At 35.2% G+C, this 23,222-nt stretch overlaps 1 protein-coding gene and 1 long non-coding RNA gene across 4 annotated transcripts in view; one reads left to right on the top strand and one right to left on the bottom strand.

Moving 5' to 3' along the window:
* Positions 1-8,464, top strand: part of LOC114656732 (mucin-3B) — a 30,463-nt gene extending 21,999 nt beyond the window's left edge. Inside the window, exons 7-9 of one of the 2 annotated variants that reach the window (XM_051931434.1) lie at positions 2,902-2,960; positions 3,223-3,363; positions 7,139-8,464. In XM_051931434.1, the coding sequence (XP_051787394.1) occupies positions 2,902-2,960; positions 3,223-3,350 (187 nt within the window). In that variant the 3' untranslated portion in view covers positions 3,351-3,363; positions 7,139-8,464. Of the gene's footprint in view, positions 1-2,901; positions 2,961-3,222; positions 3,368-7,138 lie in introns of both variants that reach the window. The other variant, XM_051931435.1, reaches the window with a different exon arrangement.
* LOC127529059 (uncharacterized) overlaps positions 1-16,910 on the bottom strand; it is a 38,244-nt gene extending 21,334 nt beyond the window's left edge. Inside the window, exons 1-2 of one of the 2 annotated variants that reach the window (XR_007935729.1) lie at positions 16,574-16,910; positions 6,701-6,860 (exon numbers count right to left, since the gene is read on the bottom strand). This is a non-coding gene — a long non-coding RNA (uncharacterized LOC127529059). The remainder of the gene's footprint in view (positions 1-6,700; positions 6,861-16,573) is intronic. The other variant, XR_007935728.1, reaches the window with a different exon arrangement.
* Between the last annotated feature and the right edge of the window lie 6,312 nt (positions 16,911-23,222).

Here is a 23,222-nt window from a genome sequence, read left to right as displayed (position 1 = left end):
ATATTTATTTTTAAAAGATTAAAAGAGGAAAATGACAGGTAGATAGACACTTAAAACATATGTTTGGCATTGTCCAAGTCTAAGTTATTTGTTCATAGTCATGGTAAATACTGTATTTATTATTTGCAAAATGAAGTGGTGTTCTAAAGTGATGCTTTTTTTTTTACAAATTGCAAACATATCAAGGCTGTTCTTGTGGTTTAAAATGGGTTTCAATAGGCCAGGGTCCAAGCATGACTGACTGAATATATATTTTTTCAAGCCAACAGTATTATCAAATATTAATCTGTGTCCTGAGATTGCACAAATATTGTAAAACAGCGTATTCACATCATTTTAGAAAGAAAAAAAAAAGATTCAGCCATTTTAAAATGAGACTAGCTGTACACTTCACATCACTGCTCTGTCCCCCTTCACAGCAGCCTTTTCGCCCCAGGAGCATGGTTCCCTCTAGCATATATTGTATACATTTTACCTCAAATAATCACCTCCAAGTGCTTTTATTAAAATTATTGAATGCTGATGCCCAGATGTGAATTGCTATCTTTGTTCTGTAGACTTCTACACCAAAAAATGGCACACATACAGTCACTCGCAGTCTTTCATTACATGTAATGAAAAAGATCGTAGACAATCCTGAAAGGTGTTGAAGCTCCACTTATTTCATTCCTGGATCACGAAAAGCATCTTCAACAGGGGTGCAGGGCAATTTTGAATACATAAATATTGCTGTATATTGGGACAGTACCAGCATAGGTGTTCAGTAAAGTTATAATAATTATTAAAGATTATTAAATGTTGATGTAATATTGCTGCAAATCTAAACACAACAGTACCTCATCATATTATGGACTTGAGTAAAAGTCTACTGAGAGGAAACAGTGAGTCTTGCTAATTACTTTAAATCACTCAAAAAATGTCCTCAGTTGTCGTTATTTTATCATTTATAATTTTATCATTATATGCTCCCGAACAGTGATTCAGCATGCACTGTAATATTCAACATTTGATTTGTGGTGCTTCAGTCTGTTTCATTGTTGTTTAGCTTTCTAGCATAATCTGCTTTTTTCATTTCCCCATTATTTTTACATGCATGCACACAGCATGCCACAGAAAGTGAATAATGTTTAGCGACTGGTTTTGTTAACTTAATATGCAGATTGCCTTGGCTCTCTCAAAAATCTAATGCTTTGATAAAAAAATGCAATTTTGCACAATCAGTTCAGTTATTGTCATTTGTACAACATGCACCACACTTGCCACTGTGTGAATCTCACTGTATATGCTATCTAAAATTTACTAACACAATATAATAAGTGAACAGCAGCCCTTACCACAATTATCCCATGCTGGACATTTCATTATTCATGAGTTCAGTTAGGTAAAACCATATAAAAAACATAGAGCATGGTATTGCAATGCTCTTCACACACTGGAGTAATTAGCACACAGCCTGCACCAGTTTCCACATGGAGGAAAGAGAGGATGGCATAGAGTAGGTGGGGCAACCCGTGGGTGAAGAGCACTTGCAATAATATGACCACATGAAAATTTAATAATACATAATCATGTTTACTTGATGCGGACATGCATCTGAGGCTACAGCCAGGAAGACAGATGCAACGTGGTATTTGACTATACAGTATATAAGGCACAGTTTAAGGAAAAAAATCATATGATTTATGATCCAGTATGATTTGAGTACAGATGGAACAGAAATAAAATCTGATTTGAGAATGCATGTTTAGAATCCCATAGTTACAATGGGCTTATGGAAGATGTGTTCTCAGATCAGACAATTTAATGGCATACTGACAGCTCTGCCACTATCAGACACTCATCACACTCAGCATGGTAGAATATATAACTATTGATGAAACAGAACGGGCGCAACAAAAGGAGAAACATATGCAGCCTGAAATAACAATGAGACTAGGTGCAACTGTGGAATATGTAAAACTCCATTCATAAAGGTTGTTCTGAGCAAAAAAGCAAACAGGAAATGTATCCTTACCTCAAGACAACAGTATCAGGCTTCCGTGATAAAATTTATGAATTCCAGTTTACTTTTGTAGTGACAACCATGCCTCAAAACCACATCCATGTTTTTTTTTTTAATTGAACCCTTTGCCACTTTAAATTGGACATATATTTTTATGTTTGAACTCCTACCAACTTGAGCTCTATTTTAAAAGGCAAGAATAGGCTAGGTTTATTTTGTTTAATTTACAATAAATGTTTGACTTTAGAACACACTTTCTGTTGTAAATTAACATATACTGTACCATGACAGTGAAGTAACAACTTCAACTTCAGAAATTCCGAACTTACCTTTAAAGATTAGTGTTAGCCCAAAAGCATTCCACTACTTGTAGACAATTCTGTTTAAAGGTAGAATCTTCAAATGAAATAAGTTTATTTGGTTTTTACAATTTTATAAAATGTAAGAAAAAAATCTATTCATTGTTACTGCGTATACTCAAAAATATTCAAAAGAAATGCTGAACAACTTTAGCAAATGAGCAGATCATTGTGCTCTGGAATTTATACCTAAAACTGAACTCTGAAGCCTGATCACAGGTTCTTTGCACTTACAACAAAAGTCTATAGAGTTAAAAAAAACACAGATTGATGATGAAATAATCACCACTAAAGTTCATACTAAAAAGAGTACACTAAAACGTGTTTGCATGCTAGTTGGGATGAGTTATAGTTGACCACTTCTGGACGAAAAATATGATCAGATTTTCAGGATATTATCACTGAAGTGAATGTTTACATCTGTGAAGAAGAGGCTTATAGTTAGACACACTCATATAATAAAGCCTGGATTTAAAAAAATGTATGTGGCATGCTCTCCTTAAACTGAACTCATGTTATTGTCCATATCATTTTTTCTAGTAATAAGCAGAGACGATGGTTTACACTTGAAGAAGATCGTTTTAATTTTTATAACACAGGTAGGTTTTTGCCACCTTCTGGCTGAAATTTTCTCACAAATATATCATGACCTATGCTAGCTATCCAATACATGATGATTGCCTTAGAATATACATTGACATTTCTTTTCGTAAAATTTTTTATTTAACATATAATATACTAAAAGAGCTTCATTTCACAAGTGAATGTCAAGTATATTTCTGAATATATGAATGTGAATACCACTTTGCTTCACCTACAAGTTGTCTCAGATAAATTAGTTCCTCTAATTTATTTTTTAAGACTTGTCAACAAAGGCAACAAGTGAAGATGTGATACATGGGAGATTTGGACGATATGATTTTAGAAGAAGCAATGCAGAATCTAGTGAGTCCTTACATGGAAGATTCACTTCAAAAGATCCTTGCTGACACAACACACAGAGTGGGTATATATATATTTTACTGCAGCTATACTATTTAATGTACAACTATGAACAGTAAGCTTTGGTCAGCTTCCTTGCGTATATAGTAAAAACTGCCAATATATTTTTAAGAAAGCTATATTATGAACACACAGACTGTGTTGATATTTCCAGGTTAAATGCAGCAAAGAACTTGAACAAGTCCATTTCTGTTTCTGGAGCATGCAAAAAATATCTAAAGGTTGTCAAATTAATCAGCACTGCTACACTGCTACATGCATCTTTAAGTAAATACCTGTTACCTTTTAAGTTTACTAACATTTCAGATTATTTGAAAACGTTGAATGTTCCTAAATGTGGATGGAAGGAAAAAATATGTATATTTTTTATATAAAACCACAAGGAAATTAGCAGCTTAGCCAATTTCAACAAATAGCGGATCACAAGTTAATTCATTCCCAGAATAAGGAAACAAAATAGGTGTCTTCTAGGAATTAAACTAGGGACACATGCTGGTACAGAAGTTTAACTTGTTTTGGGTTGACAGTTTAAGGTTCATATTGCCAGCCTTATTGAATAATGTTATTCAGTTTTAAATAAAGCAACTGCTAACTTCATGCATGAGACAAGGATCTTGGTTTTTATCCAGGACACTCGCAACCCCAGACACTCAGACTCCTCGCTCAGTCTCTCGAGAGCCCCAATCAGAGCCTCCATTGACTCTGCAAAAATCACAATATTGTTAGCAAAGTCAAGATCAGTGAATCTCTCTTCTTATTGACCCAAGAACTAATTTTAATCAGTCAATGCTGCAATTTAGGTCATCATTCCCCAAACAGGACATTAGCAGTTTGTCAAACGTTAATGAGTTGGCAGAGTATATCATATTAAGAAATCATATGATTGCTTGAAACTTGGCTGGGGGAAAGTACCCCAGCATAGTTCAGACTTCACAAGGATTTCAACCAGTGATATTTTTTTTCAATTGAAAGGCATACCTTTAGCAACCATGATTACATTTCTTGATAAGACTGGTTGTTTGACTCTGGTGGTCCCTCGGCATGTTAGTTGGGAGTTTGTGTATATGTGCAAAGTCGTTAATGTGGATCTTTGATAATTACACAGCAGTGAGCAAAGTTATAGTATCCATATTAGAAGTGCATAAAATCACTCTTGCAACTTTTATTATGGACAAAATAGGAAAGTACTCTGCCTCTCAATCAGATACTGTACCAAAGAAACCCACTATGAAATAGCAGGAACAAAGATTGAGCTAGCATTAGTCTTGCAGGGTCAAACCTGATTCTCGAATGAGAATATATATCTGGGGACATTGTGTTAAAATGTAGTAAACAGTGGTGAAATCTACTGCCCATAGGGCTTCTTTCAAAAAACCCACCCCAATTTCCTCTAGTCCATGCACTTTAAACAGACAGTGTGCAACTAAAAACGCAAGCGAAGCAACATCTTGTAAGCTAGCATCATTTATTGAGTTTGTTAAGGCAACATTAACAGTAAGCTTTCATAATGGATGTATTAAGAACAACGTTCAATTCAGCTTTGTTGTAGGTGTGTTTGATGAACAAAATTAATTAACTAAAACCACTTCAGAGATTTTGTTTGAAGTCACTCAGGATGAAAGTGATGGCTTGTTTACCAACAGGACATAGTAAAAGTTTAGTTTACCAAGCTTGGCCATCTGTGTGCAAGCTGATGTTTAAAATACTTAAACCAATGATATTGGTTATATGTCATTAATGTCTATAATGGAAGAGCAAGTTAATTTTTTAAATACATAAGGAACCCCATCTGTGTATGCAGGTCAAAGCATGGAAATGTATGAAAAAATAACCACTTGTGCTTTTAGAATTGTTTTTGGAACACCAGAAACAATCTTCAGTCAAGAGCAATGGACATGCCTACTTCAAAACTAGTCTAGTTAGAGAGACTCTGTGCTCTAATTATGTACTACATGTTAAAACTCTATACTGTATTCTGTTCAGTTAGGTAAAACCATATAGCCAAGAGGCCAACTGGAAGGAACTGGGGAGCAGATATGCACAGGACCCTACCTCCCCCGGAGCACTAGAAGGCAGCCCACCTGGGTTGCAGTGGTGCATCAGATGTCCGCAGGGAACCATGGGAATTGAAGTTTAGCACAGGCCTGTTGGGTTCTGTGGGGGCTGCCAGGGGGAGCTGCAGAGCCATTCTTTGGGATTCCACTACACCTGGGAGTACTCCCAGATAATACTGATGAGCCACCTGAAGTGCTCCCAGGTGCAGCATAAAAGAAGCCGTCTCACTTCACTCTAGGAGCCAGAGTCGGGAGGGAGAAAGATGAAGCTTGCCAGAGGGGAAGTGAAGGCGGAAGGAGAAAGAGAAAAATAGAAAAGAAAAGGCACTGTGTGCTGTGCTTACTATAACTGGTGCTGAGGTGGTGGGAATGAAAGGAATTTGTTTTCCACACCTAAATAAAATGTGTGTTGTGCTGGACTTGTGCCTTGTGTCTGTTGTGTCGGGTGTTTGCGAAGCTGATGTGCCCCATGGTAGCCACAACAGATATAATTTTTTAACATTATTTTTAAACAGTAATTGTATCAAACAAAAAAATCATTAATGGATAGGTCAAGTCATCTGATAGGGTAGGCATAGCCCCTTAATGCTCAAACAGAAAGGTTTATATTGTTTCAAGTATAGGTGACCTGCAAGAAAGAAATTCTGAGAGCAGAATGGATTTGATTATTATATGTGTTGATAATTAAAATATTTACATTAGCTGTGGTTATAAAATGTATTCGAGAAAAGAAATATCCTTTATTTGAGGTTTAATTTAGTAACATAGTGCATGGGCTAGGACACACCATTACTTTGCCCATGGTTCAGCATAAAGACAAGCTCTGAAAAGCTGAGTATAAGGCTTGTGTAGATTGCCAGACTAGGAGAAGAAACGCCGGTAGTATGCAAAAATAATATACAGCAATATAATTGGATCATTGGGAGTTGGGTGTTTGTATTGAGTCCAAGTGTTTGTAAGTCTGGATCTCTATTGATTAAGTAAATGCCATCCTGTAAATTTTGCCACCTAAGGCCTATTTTGATTAAATGGTAAAGCTGGTCCTGCATCGGGCCTTCCAATTATTTCCTGTTTCAACACATGTAGTAAAATATAACAGGGTCTACCACAACAAAGTCCTGAGAATTAATTACAGTACTATGAAGTACAGAAAAAAATAGAATAAAAGACCACTCAAGTAATTTTGCTTTTAAATAAGCAGTTTATATCACAGAAATCAAACTGAGGCCAACATAAATCTGAAAATGAATCAACATAGAGAACAAAAGTGTTGTACAACATACCAGTGCACCATCATCACAGATTTTGTAGCATCATCCTCATAGAAACCATAGATTTTTACTTAAGAGCAGCTGTTGTTTAAACTTGAAGATGTATAATACCAGTCTGTGACAGGTTGCAGATCTGCTGACATATGGTATTCAGTTTGGTAATATACAGTACCTAAAAAGCATTACAAAGAATATTTATAATCAGTCATCTTTATAAAATGCCCTGCATTACTATAGTGAGTCTTGTATGCTGGCATGTCTTCCACTTTGAATGTTCATGAATACAGCTGTTAAGAAGCTTAGCTTTGCTTCTGCTATGCCTTTTCAATGTTTCACTTCTTACAGATAATCAGTGTGAATTATGGCATTATTAAAACATTGTCAGAAAATGTTTCTTGAAAAACTGCAAATGCCACATCTAACATCACCACATGCTCTCTTGTATTACAGATGACAGGTGAAGAAGCCAAAGATGGAAATGTCTTTTGTGATCACAGAAAATACTGCTGCTTCACCTCATTGTTTTATTTGTTTCCTCACAAAGTATCTACCTGTTTCTTGAGCACAGAATGACATGCAATAAAATCAACTTTCTTTTATTTCTCATCAGAATCACAACATACTTTACATTACAATACATTCAAAATATACACAAGAAAGAGAGTATTCCCAAAAAAAAGTATTCCCAAAAAAACCTTTTTATGTATGTTACAAAATGTACAAATTAAAACATCCTTTTTATACTGTATCATGTAAAAATGAGAAAGAAACCAATTTGCAGTAGAAAAGCTATAAAACCAGGGTGCTTTTCTTTTTTCTAGTATTTTATGTTTTAAAAAATCTTCAACAAACAAGAAAGGCAGAGCAAAGCTAAATCTGTTACTGCTATGCAGTAAGCACTTATTTTACAGAAAGTGGTCCACCTTGGTTAACACTTTAATTTCATACTGCATGAACTTAACAGTTTTGCATAGTATGTCTATACTCTAATGCATACAAGTAGAACTACCACTTTTTAAATTAGTGTCAGATCATTTCTAAGTAAGCAAAGCACTCCAGTGAACTGTTAAGATGTCTTTTAATATGTTATTGTTTGTTCTTCATCTAAATTGTGCATTGTTCCTTTAATATGTTATTTAATATTAATTTTCATGGAAACATTTCTTAATAAAGAGCTGTAGAATTGTATTCATTACACTACTATCTGTAGAACTGTACTCTTTAAACCACACACTGCTGAAACATCTTAATTATGTTAATACTTTAAGCACTTTTTAAAGTTATACTATGTGATGACAGTTGATTTGAGCACTGTATTGTAAGTATTGTATGGTAGAAAACTGATAGTACAGGTGAAGGGTAAAGGAATAAAAACAGGAGAAAAGAAAGATGTGCCATGCTCTGAGCTTTCAATTAAAAACTCATTATCTATTCATGACTTGTATAGGTTTATTGTGGGTTTTAGTTGCTTTACAAAAGTGACTCAATAAGAATGACACTTTTTGCCTTATCTTCACTTTTGAAATGCCTTTATATTACTCAGAGAAGTTTTAATCAAAGAAGTTTCTTGAAATCTCTCAAATCATATTATAGTAGAATCCTCATTTCTTATAGTGAAGTGACACTTGGTAAAACATTAGAATTTCTGTTTAATCTCTCTCTGAAAAAATGGCTATATTTTGATATGCTTTGTTAATATTTTTGATTTTTAAGCAGCCTGTACTGTGCAATAAAACTAAAAAGTATGGATTAAAAATAAATATTAAATGTTGAAAAGTGCATTAAAAATACTCATGTAATTGTAATTGTATAACACATATACATTAGAGGTATAATAAATGTTTAATAATTATTAAGTAATAAAAATAATACATAAATAATAAATCAACTCCTTTTACAATTATGGGGAATGCACGAGAAGACCATTTTTATCACCTGGAAATTAAGCTCTTTCTCAGTCTTTCTGTTTGTGATTTGAGACAAAGCAGGTGGCACCTGCCAAATCTTAACCATTTGAATTAGCCGCAGAAAGGGTGAGAGGAGTCCTTCATCTTGGCTACCTTGATAATACACCTTTTTGTATATAGGTTCTATAGGGACGGTAGTGATATCTGCATGATGTACTCATTTGATCACACAACTCTCTGCAGGCCTGTATGGTCCTTTTTTGAGTTATTTCCATACCAGGCAGTGATGCATTCTATTGCTGTATGTCACAAAGAGAATTAAATAAATTTTATTTCAATCATTTAGTCCTAAGTAAACCAAGTTAAAGTACAATACATATACTTTTCAAAGTATATATTTTCCAAAAAGCCAAAATGACTCAATACATTAATCATTACAATTTACATTATTCAATGGTACTTCAAGTATGGTCTAGGAGCCCAGCAAAGGTCAGACATGACAGTTCGTTGTTAGAGGTTGTCTAACCAAAGGTCTAAAAGTAGCCAACTTTCATCAGATTTTTAGTGAGGATGCAGTTTTTTATGTCAGCTGCCAAACCAGTACAACTGTCATTAAACTAACATCAGATGGACTAACACACCTAGTTATCGAATTAAAAAAAGACATATTTGCTGTGACAGTAACTCACTCCTACAATTTCACTTTTATAACTTCATAGTAGTCCCAAGTGAATTTTACTTTTTCACGTTTCTTAATTTTTATCGTAATCATGTACATTGCAAGTATAAACATATCCATTCACTTTTTCCTTAACCTACACATTCCTCTTCAGACTGTGGGTCACAAAGCCTATCCCAGCAGCCTTAGGCAAAAGGCAGTAACTAACACTTGACAAGTTTCCAGTTTATTGTTTGGTTCTATCATACAAACACACTCACTCACATTGTGTCATTTTAGAAAACACAATTGAGACTAACATGTACATCTTTAGTATGTTGGGGGAAACTCAGAATGCAAATTCATGTCCAAGCCTGGAAAGAAATCCTGGATCTTTGCAAAAGTGATGATAATCACTGTGTCGCCATAACAAATACATTTAAAATACAAATCTAGGTAAGTATGTGCTGTATTTGAGCATAGCCATGTGCAGTCATTAGCTCTATTGCCCAAGTTTAAATCTCAAGCCAGACAGTATGAAGTCTGCACATCCTCTCCATTTACATATCCATATAACTTACACTTGAGTAACCTTGCTTACTTAAACATAATAAACGTGAAGATTATGTTAACTGGCAAATCAATCTGAGCAATGCAAGTGAAACACAGGTCCATGGTTGAAAGTGCAAATTAAGGGTACATTTCTCACAAATGTTCCAAAGTTTTTCTTCACAAAAAGAACCATTGACTCATGGAGTAAATTGCCAAGTAGTGTGACAGAGAGTAGGACTTTGGGACCTTCAAATCTCAACTTCATGTTTTTTGGAGAATCTAGGTGAATAGGGTTTGTGAGCTTGTTAGGCTGAATGGCCTGTCTTGTCATAACTGTTCTAATTTACTGTCTTGATAGCTTACAAAATAGTGAAAAACATTTTACTGCTAGTCTCAAAAGAAAGTGCAGAAACAATTAAAATATAGTGACAATTGCACAAAGTACACTGACTGGTAGCAGCTGAAGATCACTTAACTTAGCAATGCCAATGAACAAATAACAGTAAATATAGAACAGCATTAGGTTGCTATTATACAGTAAGTACATAACAGAAAACGTAGTAACCAGACAACAAAAGTAATTGAGCTGCAAAATAGTTAGTAATGGTAAATAATTAGTAGTAGTTGAGATGCTTACAGAGTGGATCCTTTGTTGATGATCTAAGAGAGGAGATAGAAATGTCATGGCTCCTAGTTAAAATCTGTTTGCACATGTGATGCTATGGCAAAATAACCTTTTGTCATTTGAAAGATGGCAGGAGGACTAATAGTTTTGTTGCTAGGTAGTGCAAGTAAGGGAAAAATGAAAAATAAAATCACTAAAAAGTAATATGAAAGTCAGAACCATGACCATTTTAAACCTTAGCGGAGGCAAAAAAACAAGCGAATGACTTTAAGAAAACATGTGCTATATTCAGTATTACTTACAGCATGCTGCTTAAAACCTTGGAGAATAGCAGCGTAAAAAATTCTGTAAGCAAGCAAGACAGATGTAAAGGGCAGTAGAAATAGTGGAAGAAACTGGACAATAACTTTACATATATTTCTAACTTTATGTCCTGAACTTAAAATTACAGGCTCCTAAAAATCTGTTCTCAAAAGTGAGATGAAAATGAGAGGGATATTACTCCACATATAATAATATAACACTTTTAAACCTGCTTAATCCAATTCAAGTTTGCAAACTTGCATCAGACATGAAAATGATAAAGTGAAATAGGTAAAAATTTTACTTTGAAATTGATTGCACCATATTCTGGTTTGTAAGTTTTTCTTTTCCATATATATATGCTACAAAATATAACTGTCTCATTGTATCTACAACTGTAATGGAACATTATTGTTTTGTATTTCATGTTGTGCAAAACACTTTCGGATAACTTGTAAGTTTCATTGTCTCGTAGACAAATATCAATGGAATTCACCTAAATTTGAAAAGTCAATTCATACAATGTATAAAGAGGTTATGTAAAACATAACATGACAAGGTAAAGCAGGTAACGATGAGTACATATTTGTGGAATTGACATTAAAATTAATTTCAAGTGTGATTTAATAATCATGAAACTCATTAAAAACATTTCTTGGAGTTTTATTGTTTTTTAGGGGGCTGCAAAAAATTAAACTTGTTCCTTAACAGTTTGACAACACTATATACTGTACTTGGACCAGTGAATTTCTCAAAAAGTGATCCAAATGAAAATAAACAGGAGAAATTAATCTTATGGAAATGCAACATAACTAAACACAACCCATGATGAGACAAAAAGACATACTCATAGAGAAAACCTATATAATCCAACCAGGCAGTAAACTGGTATCCAAAGAGGTTGAGAAAAATATTGCAGCTGTGATCTTTCTATTTAAACTTTATGAAAGGCACATTGACCAAGGCCTCCTGCCCTGAGTCAACTAAACCTGCTGGGAAATTGTAGTCCTGGTGTCAGCATTGCCAAACGGTTGCTGATGAAATGAAAATTTAGGGGTGTGGGGAAGATGGGGAAGATTTTATATATACTAAACACCATTTTTCCTGGGTTAATGTCACACATTTTACTTGTCATGAAATGACATAGTTTTATGATACTTTTTGTAAAACTAAACAAATTCAATTTTGCTGAAATAACTGACCCCCACCCCTACGGTTTTGCAGTATATGATGGTGGGAGAAGGGGAATGATTAAGAAAGCAAGAGAGAGCGAGAGAATGATATTTTAAATTGCATAAATGGTATAATATATTATTTACTGTACTACTTTAAATTAAAAAATAAAACTCAGTGAAGAGTTTGTAACATAGAAACACATCAGCAATTAAAAACGGCATAGATTGTACAGCTACACAATTTTATTTTCATTCTCACCTCAACAATGAATATGGAGTTTCTTCTACAATCCTTTTTTCTTCCTGTTTTCTCCCTGAATCTGTAGTTTTTTTGTTTTTTTTTTTGCTTTTTTTCTTTCTTTACAAGGCAGACAAGTTTAAATAACCTAATAAGCACAATTAAACCAGCAGGTGGCAGCACTGTACTATTCTAATTTCTTCAACTGCTCTTTAGAAACTTCTAACTTTTTTCATTGCTTCTTGCAGCAGTTCATCATTCTGATCCAGTATTTTCAGTTCATTTTACTTTACTTTTTTCAACTACAAGGTGTCTGATAATAAAGCAGTTAAGTGCTAATGCCTGTCATCTCTGGGTTTAAATTCTGGAAAAGTTACTATCTTAATGGAGTAGGCTCTCCCCCCTTCTGTCTTCTAACCTTTTATATACACTTCCCAAAAATAATCACATTAGGTTATATGGCAAGGTTAAACTGAAACAGTATGTGTGCAAGCGTATCCTTAACTGGAACAATGTCCTTTCTTGTGTTGCTTTCTTCTGTGCATCCAAAGCTGCTAAAACAGGCCCAGGCTCCCTGTAAAACCTAAAATTGGATTAACTGGGTACAGAAAACTGATAGATTGACAGTATGATACATACTTGAGTGTTACCATATGCTTAGTGCTGAGCAAATAGAAAGCCATCTTACATTATTTGAACAGCTCCTGGCAATTATTGTACTCTTTAATATCTATCATTATAAATAAAATTCAATTTAGCACTGCAGACATCTGAAGTCTAACAAGTAACATATTTAAGGTGCAAATCCCTCAGATGAGACCCTACACTGGCAATATGCACACATAACCCACATGCTTATGCCCACACAAACACATTGGGCCAATTGATTAGACATCTGCCTTACAGCAAGGTTGACAAATCACATGGCTTACTCTGGATATAATCTATTGACACTCCAACAGAGTTTTGATAAACTACAAAGGTTTTTCTATGATTTACCTGGAAATTTGTCTCTGGTGGTGGATGACACAAAGCAGGCAGAGTGATGTAATCGCAAAAGCATTGAACCTTTAACTATAATGTTGCCACTTCAATACTTGACTCTAACTCACTTTGTGACTTTGAGCAAATCATTTAATGTACAGTATGTCTACTGTAACTACAAGAAATAAAATGCTTACTTATATTGTATGCTCTGTACATTGGAATGTGCTCTATACTAGAAAATTACATTAAAGGTTCTTTAAAACAAAACAAAAACAACAGAGTTCTGTGGTGCACATCATGCTGAGCAGAAAAGTCAGCTAATACCTAGATGTTGTGACCTTAATTTAACTATGTCAGCAAGAATTTCAGAGTTTATTTCCAGATGTTTCACAGTTTCTCCTCAATAAATTACTCACAGGAAGCAGTAAACAGATTTGGAAGTACAAGCAGAACAGTGCAGACTAAAGCCTCATATTTTGTTTATTTCCTGAGATGTTGTCCCCTCTAGTACTCCGTTGCTAGTTTTACACAAGCAGTACTCTGATGGAAACTCAAATATTTATTATTTTTTTAAAACTAAAATTAGAATTGTTTGATTTTACAACTTTTATGCTAGATACATATTTTTTCCAGTCATTTTGTCATTGGTTTTCCAAAGTATAGATATGTGTATTGTTAACTATGAAAAAAAATTATATTTCTTACTGTACTGGAGCAATAGCGACTACACTAATGCTTCTTGTTGTAATCACAGTGGCCAACCACCTAGTAAGAAAAAAGAAAAAAAAAAACTCCAAAATAAGTACATCTTTTAATTTCTTCACTTGGCATGACATTTAGGGCATCCTTTACATATTCTACAACTCTGTGAGGACCAATGTGATTTTCTACACTGTGGTGTGCTCGGCCTGCATAATGCCTCACAGTAACTACAACTACCTAGTCAGGTATATTCTTTCTTTCTTTTTAGTTTTTTTCCATTTTAGTCATTCTGGTGTATATTTGAGAGGGCTTTGTTGTTTGCATTGATATATGTATCCTTTATTATTGAACTTCTGTAAAAAGAAAAAAATTTCCGCTACAGACAAATAAAGTTTTGTCTATATATCTATCTACTTTATTGGAGCAAGCAGTTTCACAAAACTGATAATTGATGTAACACAGTCATCACTTTATGCAAAAAATAATTGAAAACCTAATATATCTTGTTTAGGGTTAGGGTTTAGGGTAAGCATTCACCCCCACCACACACCAATAATTTCCAGAAAAACAAAAAAAAAACTTTGGCAATGATTTCATTTTTTACTTTTCTTTTGAAATATCTAAAATAAGTACAGTATACACGTTTAACTCTGGGAAATTCTGTACATTCATCTTTGAAGGCTGGCATTTCATTAGGCCAATCAAGGACAAGTTTGAGTTTATACCTTGTACCACTGTAATGGCAAAATTGACGGTCATTATGACTAATGCTACCCATCCTCTCCATGACATGTTGTCTTGAGACACTTTTATGGAGGAATAAACCCATGTCAAGTATAGAACTCTTTTTGACTGTAGCTGTCAGACAATAGAGAATTAGTAGTAGTATCACATGTACAGAGTAAAATGAAATTCTTTCTTGCATGACTGACCAACATGCAACATGTCTTCACTCTCAGGTGCCATGATAAACAACACAATTTGTTAAAAGCATCACTTTGAAAAAAATCCAATTATATTTGATACGGCTCTTTCCAAAAGTTACACTACTCACAATTATCCATCCTTCCATTTTACAAATACATTTAGCCTATTTAATATTCCTAGGTAGCCAGATTCTATGACATAAATAGCATGTGCCAGTCCATCGCAGGACACATCTGCACATTCCAACAAGACCAAAGCAGATCCACCATTTAACCAACAACATAAGTCTTAAAGGTGTAGGAATAAATCAAACCCACAGTTAAGGATGCAACAATTGAATGAAGTGGGAAGCTATATAGTGGAGCCGTAAAAGAAAAGGCCACATGACTTCAGAGAACATTCTAAGGCCATGGTTGTCGTAAATGTGGCCTGAGACCACTGTGGGAATGAACAAAGATGACTTCAAATTAATAAACCAATATTATTAAAAACAGGACTTTAAGCATGCTACCTGTGCACTGTGCTGAACAGATTCACCACAAGAGTCTGAGAATGAAACAGTTTTAAGCATGTCTTCCATAAGCATGAAATGTATTAAAACCAGGGCCCCTTCACCTTCCAAATTATGAAACTCTATTCTAAAGAATATTAAATTTCAATATTTTTTAGGATTATGATGTTTAAAATTATACTTTAAATTTGTTGTATTTGAAAGTTAAAATTTTCACATCTCATATGTTTAATGATATTGTTGGCTGATACAATATGTTTCAGCTTTTAATTTAATGTTCTTTTCAACTTTCATTAATACCTAGATATACTGTATGTAACATCTATGCAAGCTGTATAGCCAATGAATTATGATTCTTTATTTAAAATTTTTAATAACATATCTTTTTTTTAATTCCTGCTGTCAAACACACTATAGAAAATTGAGAACATTTTATTAAGATCACCTTACTTCATGAAGGCAGATAAGACAACTAAAGAGAAATGACAGATGTTTAGCAGACTTTTGGTCAAAAGCTTTTCTGTTTTCCATGAACTTAAGAGCATCCCATAACACAAGAAATTATATAAAATACACTTGTCATTATTGCAGCAGAGTAAACACACATAAACATTGACATTAACTTAGTATTTCTCTTTATTACTTATGTTATATCATTTTTGTTGCTAATATTATATTTGGTGCATAGTTCTTGATCTCACATATATGTATTTTTTTGTTGTTAGTTTTGCTATTCTTATGTGTTTTTTTTCTTCTTTATTGCCGCTAACGCAGGTGATTTTACCTTTGAGCATCAATAAAGTACTATGTCCCTGTCTAAAAAGGCTTTCAAATTTGTAAAATTAAAAAAAAAGTTTTAAATAAATCCAAGTGATGTATAATTACAGAATTTTAAAGCGAGATTCTGTAAATTGAAAAAAGTGCAAGACAGAAGAAAACAAAATCACCAAAAGACCTGTTTTAAAAAGCAGCTTCATAGGACAGCTTAGGTGTGTCATATGGGCTGTACGTGATTTGCATATGACGTAGTGCGTATGTATATATGTAGATACAATAAAACGGACAGATTGCATCAGCAGTTCTCAGTATTGAATGTGTTAGAACTGAACTTTTTAAATTAAGCATTAAATAGTTATTACGGCTGATCCTTAGTATTCTTTGAAGAAGCTCAGGAAAATCACATGCTTATTAACGTCAACCCACAAAGCCTAATGTCTGGTAGGCAAGGTTAAATTGGTACTAAAAAGGCTTCGAGAGTTGAACACAATGACAGAAATAAGTTTTTGTAAAGGAGGCAAACCTCAAAAGTGTGGGACCGCAGGGTCGCTTTATCTCCAATGAGAAAAACATCGAAACAAACAGTTGTGTCCGAACGCTAAGATCAGTAGGTCACTCATTTGCTGAGGAAAGGGGGTATGACTGACTGCTCCTGCACTGCCACAGACACGCGTTCTTATTTGCACCACGTGATTCGTACATGTCCAATGCAAGAACAGACAGTAGTCGCTCCAATCAAAGTTTTAGTCACGTGTCACTAAAAGCACTCCTGGGATTGAATCCCGCCTAAATCATGCAGCCACGCCCATACCAGATGCCCTGGTGTCGCTCTCGTCAGACTATAGTCTCGCCGGTTCAGTGGCTTTACTCGTGGCCACACCCTTCTTTTCATTCAACTGTCGCAGACCACACCCCTTGACAATTAATTTTCTAAAGCCGATCACATTTTATTATCTTTTTACGGTGCTGTTCAACCCTTTCTCCTTGCTCGGTTCTGTTTTCTGTCTTTATGGCATTTTGCAATGGTATTATCAATATAAAAGCAGTGTCTAGGAAAATAATCATCTCGCAAAAGTTAATTTAAAGCTAGTTTGTAGCTACGTTGGGAATGAAGCCATTCCATTAATAGCGCCTCAGCTGATGTATTCCTAAATCAAAAAAAGAAGAAACCTTCACTGATAGCAGTAAGGAATTTGTAAATCGTTGGAAAATACAAGAGGGTCTCAATCATCAATTGAAACAGCGTGTTATGTTATTTGGCAGCTAGATGGCGCTAAATACTGAGTTGATAGCCTAGCAAGAGTTAATTTCGCCTGTTTGCTCTCAGTTCTGCCAGAATGGCTTTCGTCTCACGCCATACTGTAAGGAGAAAGCCGGGTTCAAAAAGCGGACGTGCGATTGGATCTTAATTGAGCTTGGCTAAAAATGGTGTAATCCTCAAACTAGGTCAGTAGATGAGTGAACCCAGTAGACGTGAAACTAAATACAGTATATGGACGTGGCAGCTTTTGAATGCAACCGAGGAGAAAATAACTTCTGTCTGGGTGAGAATGTTTACATTGAAACTAAAACATGGAGGTTCAACACTGATAAACAGTGAGGAACGCATTTGAGGGGAGAGCTTGCGTGTTATTTCTTAAGCTGTTGTTCTGAACCTCCATTAATCTGAAATTTTAAAACTTTGCGCTGCAGATGAGGTGTAGTGTAATGTAGTCACCTCTGACTTGCTGTGTGACCTTGAGCAAATGATTTAACTTGTTTGTGAATGCTAGCAGAAAAAAATTAAAGTTTCTTACCATGCCAGGTTTTGCTTTTTTTAAACGAGAATCAACAGTTAACTGGTGTAGAACTCGATTTGCCTGTACCTGAACATAACATTCTCAAATCTGCTTATTACATTTCAAGGCAAGATCTTGTCCTAGACAGGGCTTTAGACCTTTGTGGGCTCACTCACGCACACACTGGTGGCCAATATAGAATTGCCAGTCAATCTAACAAAAGTCATAGGGATGTAAGAGAAAAGCATTGGTTCCTGAATAAAAACCCACTGAAACACAGGGAGAATGCGCAATCTCTACACAGACAGCAACTGTTTGGTGTTTATTATGTGTGATAAGCTGGCTTCTAAACAGCTGGATATGTTGGGCATTGCAAATGAAGCAGAATATCTGGCATGTGGTGAAAATGTCAAAAATACAGTTTTGCCCATATAATTATGTGTTTATATTTCACATTTCAGTTTGGCGAATCTACTGAAGTTGAATTTAGAAAGTTTACCTGTATATGTCAAATATAAAAGAAATCAAAGTATGTTATATTCTATTCATTGCACATATTCCAATTACTGAACCTGTTTATTACCAAGAATTTTCAGCTCTTCCAGCAGTGTGTCAGTTTACACAAACTTAGCCAGCATAATGAAAGGCACACGCAACAAACTGGTACTCGTACATACTGTATGAAGCTGACTGCCCCATTTTCAGTGGGAGCATTTTAAAATGCAACAAAAAGCACTGACTCTGGAAAAAAGAAGGATAGCTGAAGTTCCTGTTAGATAGATAGATAGATAGATGTTAAGACTCTGCTGTCAAAAATAATTTAATCTTATATTTTACTGTGTTCTACAATATAATTGGCAAATCCATGATCCTCTTTTACTGCATATTAAATTATGATGGGCATCAGAAAGAGTTTTTAAAAATTTGCACTTGGAAGTTCAGCGGTTTTGTGTATCTTCAGTTTGCATTGTCAGAACTCTTGTGATTCTATGTGGCTGACGTACCTGTCGGAGATTTTCTAATGCTTCTGAACTGAATTAGCGGCTGAAGAGATTGCAGCAGTTTTTGACATGTCAGAAAAGATCAATGCAATTGTGTAAAAGCTGCACTTATGAAGGATGAAAGTCAAATCAGTTAGTATGTCTGCTTTGCCTAATTTGGACAGTTACTTGTCATCAACTGAAAATGAAGTGTGATACTTAACAGGGCCATTAAAGATAATAGTTTTTCCTCCTGGCTTCACCAAGAGGTCATTTTCAGGGTATTTCTTAGCATGAAGTGTAACAGTTAATCCAGGAACTCAGAAATTATTGAAGGTAATTGATCTACCTTCAAAACATTTTTGGGATTATCTAGGAAGAGGATCCTAAATTTGAAACTAAGGAGAGATTCTTTATTTAAACTTAATACAAAGTCACAAAGAGCATGCCAATGTTTTTTTCCATACTGTGCTACTCTTCATGGTATTGAAAGTCTACTTTATGTAAACACTAGCTGTGTTACTCTGCTTTACCCAAGAAATCTTGTAAGACAATGGGCCTCATTTATAGTGCCATCAGTTAACAGGTGTAATTGGAAGTACTATGTAACTAATTCAATTCTTTTATGTATATAATATATGTAGGTTTTTTACAAAGGGGTTATATTATTGGCAGAAAGTATGGTGTAGTGTTTAAGACTTTGGACCTGAGGTTGTGTACTCAATTCCGGACATTGTGTGACCATGAGCAAGTCACTTCACCTGTCTGTGCTCCAAATAGAAAAACAAAAGAAATTTAAACACTTGTATCTCAGATGTTGTAAGTTGCCTTGGATAAAGCCATGAGTCAAATAATAAACAGTAATAATAATATTATTAGGTCACTGGAGCTGCTTACTCTTGAACATGCCATATGCAATTGTCTATGAGTAAAACATTCCTGCATTAGATCAATGCCTGCTTTTACTGGTGACTTGGCTTTTGTCGATGGTCATTGCAAAACACAATTTTACAGTAAAGAGTATTCTTTTGTATTGAAGTGTCATCATTATGAATAATGTGAAATTTGAGCATATATTATTATCAATATTAGATGTTTATGATTTTTTTTGCTTGTCATTCAATCAAGTATGTCTTTTCATGTTTTTGTCAGGTGTATGTTGTGTCACTTTGAAGTCTGAATGTATACTTAAAGAATTTTGGAGGAGGGCATCCTTGTTCAAAGTAAGTAGACACACATGTAAATGTAAGAAATTTTGGAAGTAAGAGGTGGTGGTCCCCTTTCAAAGTCCAACAATGTGAAAATACACTACAATGGACTAGCTTTTGGGGGACCCGTTAAGTTTAAACTGATACCACTGGTCCAGGGGCATTTCCAGGATTTGCAGGTATCAGAGTCTTAGCCCCCTCTGTGATTGTCATGCACAGTCTTGCATGTATATAAAACTGAAGAGCCTCTTGTGTCCCTTTGAGCTTTTGCACATGTTAATATATAGATGTAACATTGGTCAGGGGCCATATTGTATATGATGGACAAACCTTCCACTATTGGTCATGTGTATATAATTGAGAAAAAGATTAGGGGCTGTGCATAGTAGATCAGGGACATATGTCCCTGAAGCCTCTACCCCCCTACTGCCACAGTATCAGTATAAGCTTGTCTTGGACCTGAGAACACCACTTTTGCATCTGTATCACTCTTCATCCCTTTTTGTTTCTGGTGAAGCAACACCTACACTCATAGCCACAATGCCTGGCTCCTGCACTTGAGGTTTATACCTCGCTTGCTAAGCATTAAACTTTGCTTCTTCCTAGAGCTTCACCAAACCTTTCCCTTCCAATTCATACCTAACTGTACACATTAAACGTGATCACGTTTTTCTTATTTTCCTGTCTAGAACACCATCCCTTCTTCAGTTATCTGTCCACCTTATTGCTTAATGGTGATGTTTGGCCCAACAATTGCTTCTGTTCCATCCTTTGTTTGTATAAAGCACTCTCTCAGTGCAGCGCTGAGCATGTACATTAGCATATTAATAAATATCAACAAATAAAAAACTCAGATTGGCTAATTTTCTTTTTTTCTATAATGTCACCAGATTTCAACCAAATCAGTCAAAGCCTTTATTTTTGAGATTTTAAGGTACAGTTACCCCTAACTTTTGATTTATCAAAATGTCCTTTCCCAGACACCTACTGCCATAGATGTGCCAAGCTGCCAAATTTGAGGTTTATGTTACCTTATTATGTTACCTTTGTCTGAACAGTCATCATGTGACAGAATTGTTTTGTTTTTTTTGGAAATCGATAACACTGATAGAAATGCAGAAATGTTAAGAGAGGGGCACATGGAGAACAAGGTCAACATATCAACTAGGTTATAACAGGGACAAAGAACCGTGAGAAAAGAGGATGGGTTTTAGTGCAGACAAGAAGATCAAAGGGGAAGTAATCTTAAAGAAGAAGAGTCAAGTGGTTAAAATGTAATGCTAAAGATACTGTACATGGGAAACTAGGAAATACATGACAAACAGAGATTTGACTCAATAACTGATCTTGCCTAAACATTAAATCTGAAATGATGACTGCTGAGTAGCTGCAACTTACAGGCAGCAAAAGTTGTGGCAAACAGCAATGAACAACGATGAAGCACAAGAGTATTATACTATGAAAAATCAATAAAATGTGCAGGAACAAGGAAGATGTTGATTTAAATTGTTAGTTGAAGCTTACTTCGATATCCCCCAAGTTGTTTTTGGAAGAAGAGGTGCATCCAGCTCAGCACGTAAAATTAACACAGGTTTTTTTAACCGATCAGTATGCTCTCTGCAACTTTGTTTTTTTAATATATTATATACAAGTACCAGCTGTGCTATCCATCTAAGACGGGCTGAAATCTACGTAGTCAATGTAGACCACAGCGTTAACATTTACAGTGCACCATACAAAGCATACTGTATGTCTCTGTTATGTGCCATTTGGTACGAGATTGATAAAAGCAGTTAATGTTTGTGATGCACCATCTATTGGAATGACAAACCCAAAGTATTTTATTACTAAAAATATTAGTAATTTATCATCTTTTGGAAGAACAGATGCCTAGCAACCAGACGGACACACAGACATGTGTCCTTTTATTGAACTGCTGTGTTTGTGTGCATGATTTATGCTAATTCTCTTCCAAGATCAGGAATTATTTTTTCTTGGTGACAGACCGTGGAAAAAGTTTAAGATCTAGTGTACTAGAGTAGGGAAGAAAGGCATCCATCAGGTAAATTGTATTATAAACAGCAAGCAATAATTAAACAAATTCTAGGTGATAAAACTGTACCTGCCATTGAAATAGCACATGGGCAAAGATATAATGACATTTGCATGTAACTGGCTTCAATCAATCATTTTAATTATGCTTCATATATTGCCTTAAATGGTACCAGTAATCAAAGCCAGTGTCATTTGTGGTTGACAAGAAAGATAATGGGAAAATTTATGAGATAGGTTTGTAGACAAAGTTGTCACTTAAGGGTGTTCAAGAAACAACGCCACCATAGCACATGTGCCTGCTGTTCATCTCCATATCTCTTAATGCTCTGTTGTTTTCTAGCCTCATCATCCCAACTCAAGTGCCAAGCTGCTTTTTGTATAATTTAAGCCTGGCACTAAAAGAAACCCTCTGCTATGTGCCTTTGATCCCTTTTGCAGACTTGTGCCCCTTGGGAGACTTTACATGTCCTCCCCTACACTTCATTCCCTGACAACTGTCACTTTGCTATTTGGCTCTGTTACCTGCAGGTTGGTATTTCTTTTTTTATTGGGCGTCTGGCAGCTAGCAGGCTCTTTCCAATTTGGCACAGCCTGTCTTTTTTGAGGTTTAAGAGATCTGTTTATTATAGATCATGGAGATAGCAGCTTCAGACAGCAAATATGAACTCCTGATCGGATTGTCTTTTATGCAGATTAGTTCCAAGCAGCAGTAGCTCTGTTCCACGTACTGCATCCGTAATTTCCAAAACTGGCCCTAGGAAAGTCCAGTAACTGCTGTTTTTTTTCTTGGTCCTTTTCTGTGTCCAATAAAGTACACCTTGCTTCAGCTCCTGAAATGTAAGGTCACAAATACCCAGCTTTTGAGCTTTATTTTTCTGAAAAACGTAAAAGGATGTTTGCTTTTAGGATTCATTAATCACATCTATATATGTTCATGAGAATAAGGACTAGCCTCCAAAAACAATACAAATTAACAGAATACTCACATATTGTTATTGCATTTCTTAAAAAAATTCCAGGTCTGATATGCTTTGTTCTGAAGCAGGCTTTCTAATGGAGCAATTTTAGAAATGGACTGAGGAGGACTGCCAGTGGTACAGTTGGCTCTGGAACAGAAATCTTCTTCACATTCTAGTATACTCAGACAAGGG

The sequence above is a fragment of the Erpetoichthys calabaricus genome, chromosome 8, assembly GCF_900747795.2.
Source record: "Erpetoichthys calabaricus chromosome 8, fErpCal1.3, whole genome shotgun sequence".
Taxonomy (NCBI): domain Eukaryota; kingdom Metazoa; phylum Chordata; class Cladistia; order Polypteriformes; family Polypteridae; genus Erpetoichthys; species Erpetoichthys calabaricus.
This window is presented reverse-complemented; position numbering and strand designations above follow the sequence as displayed.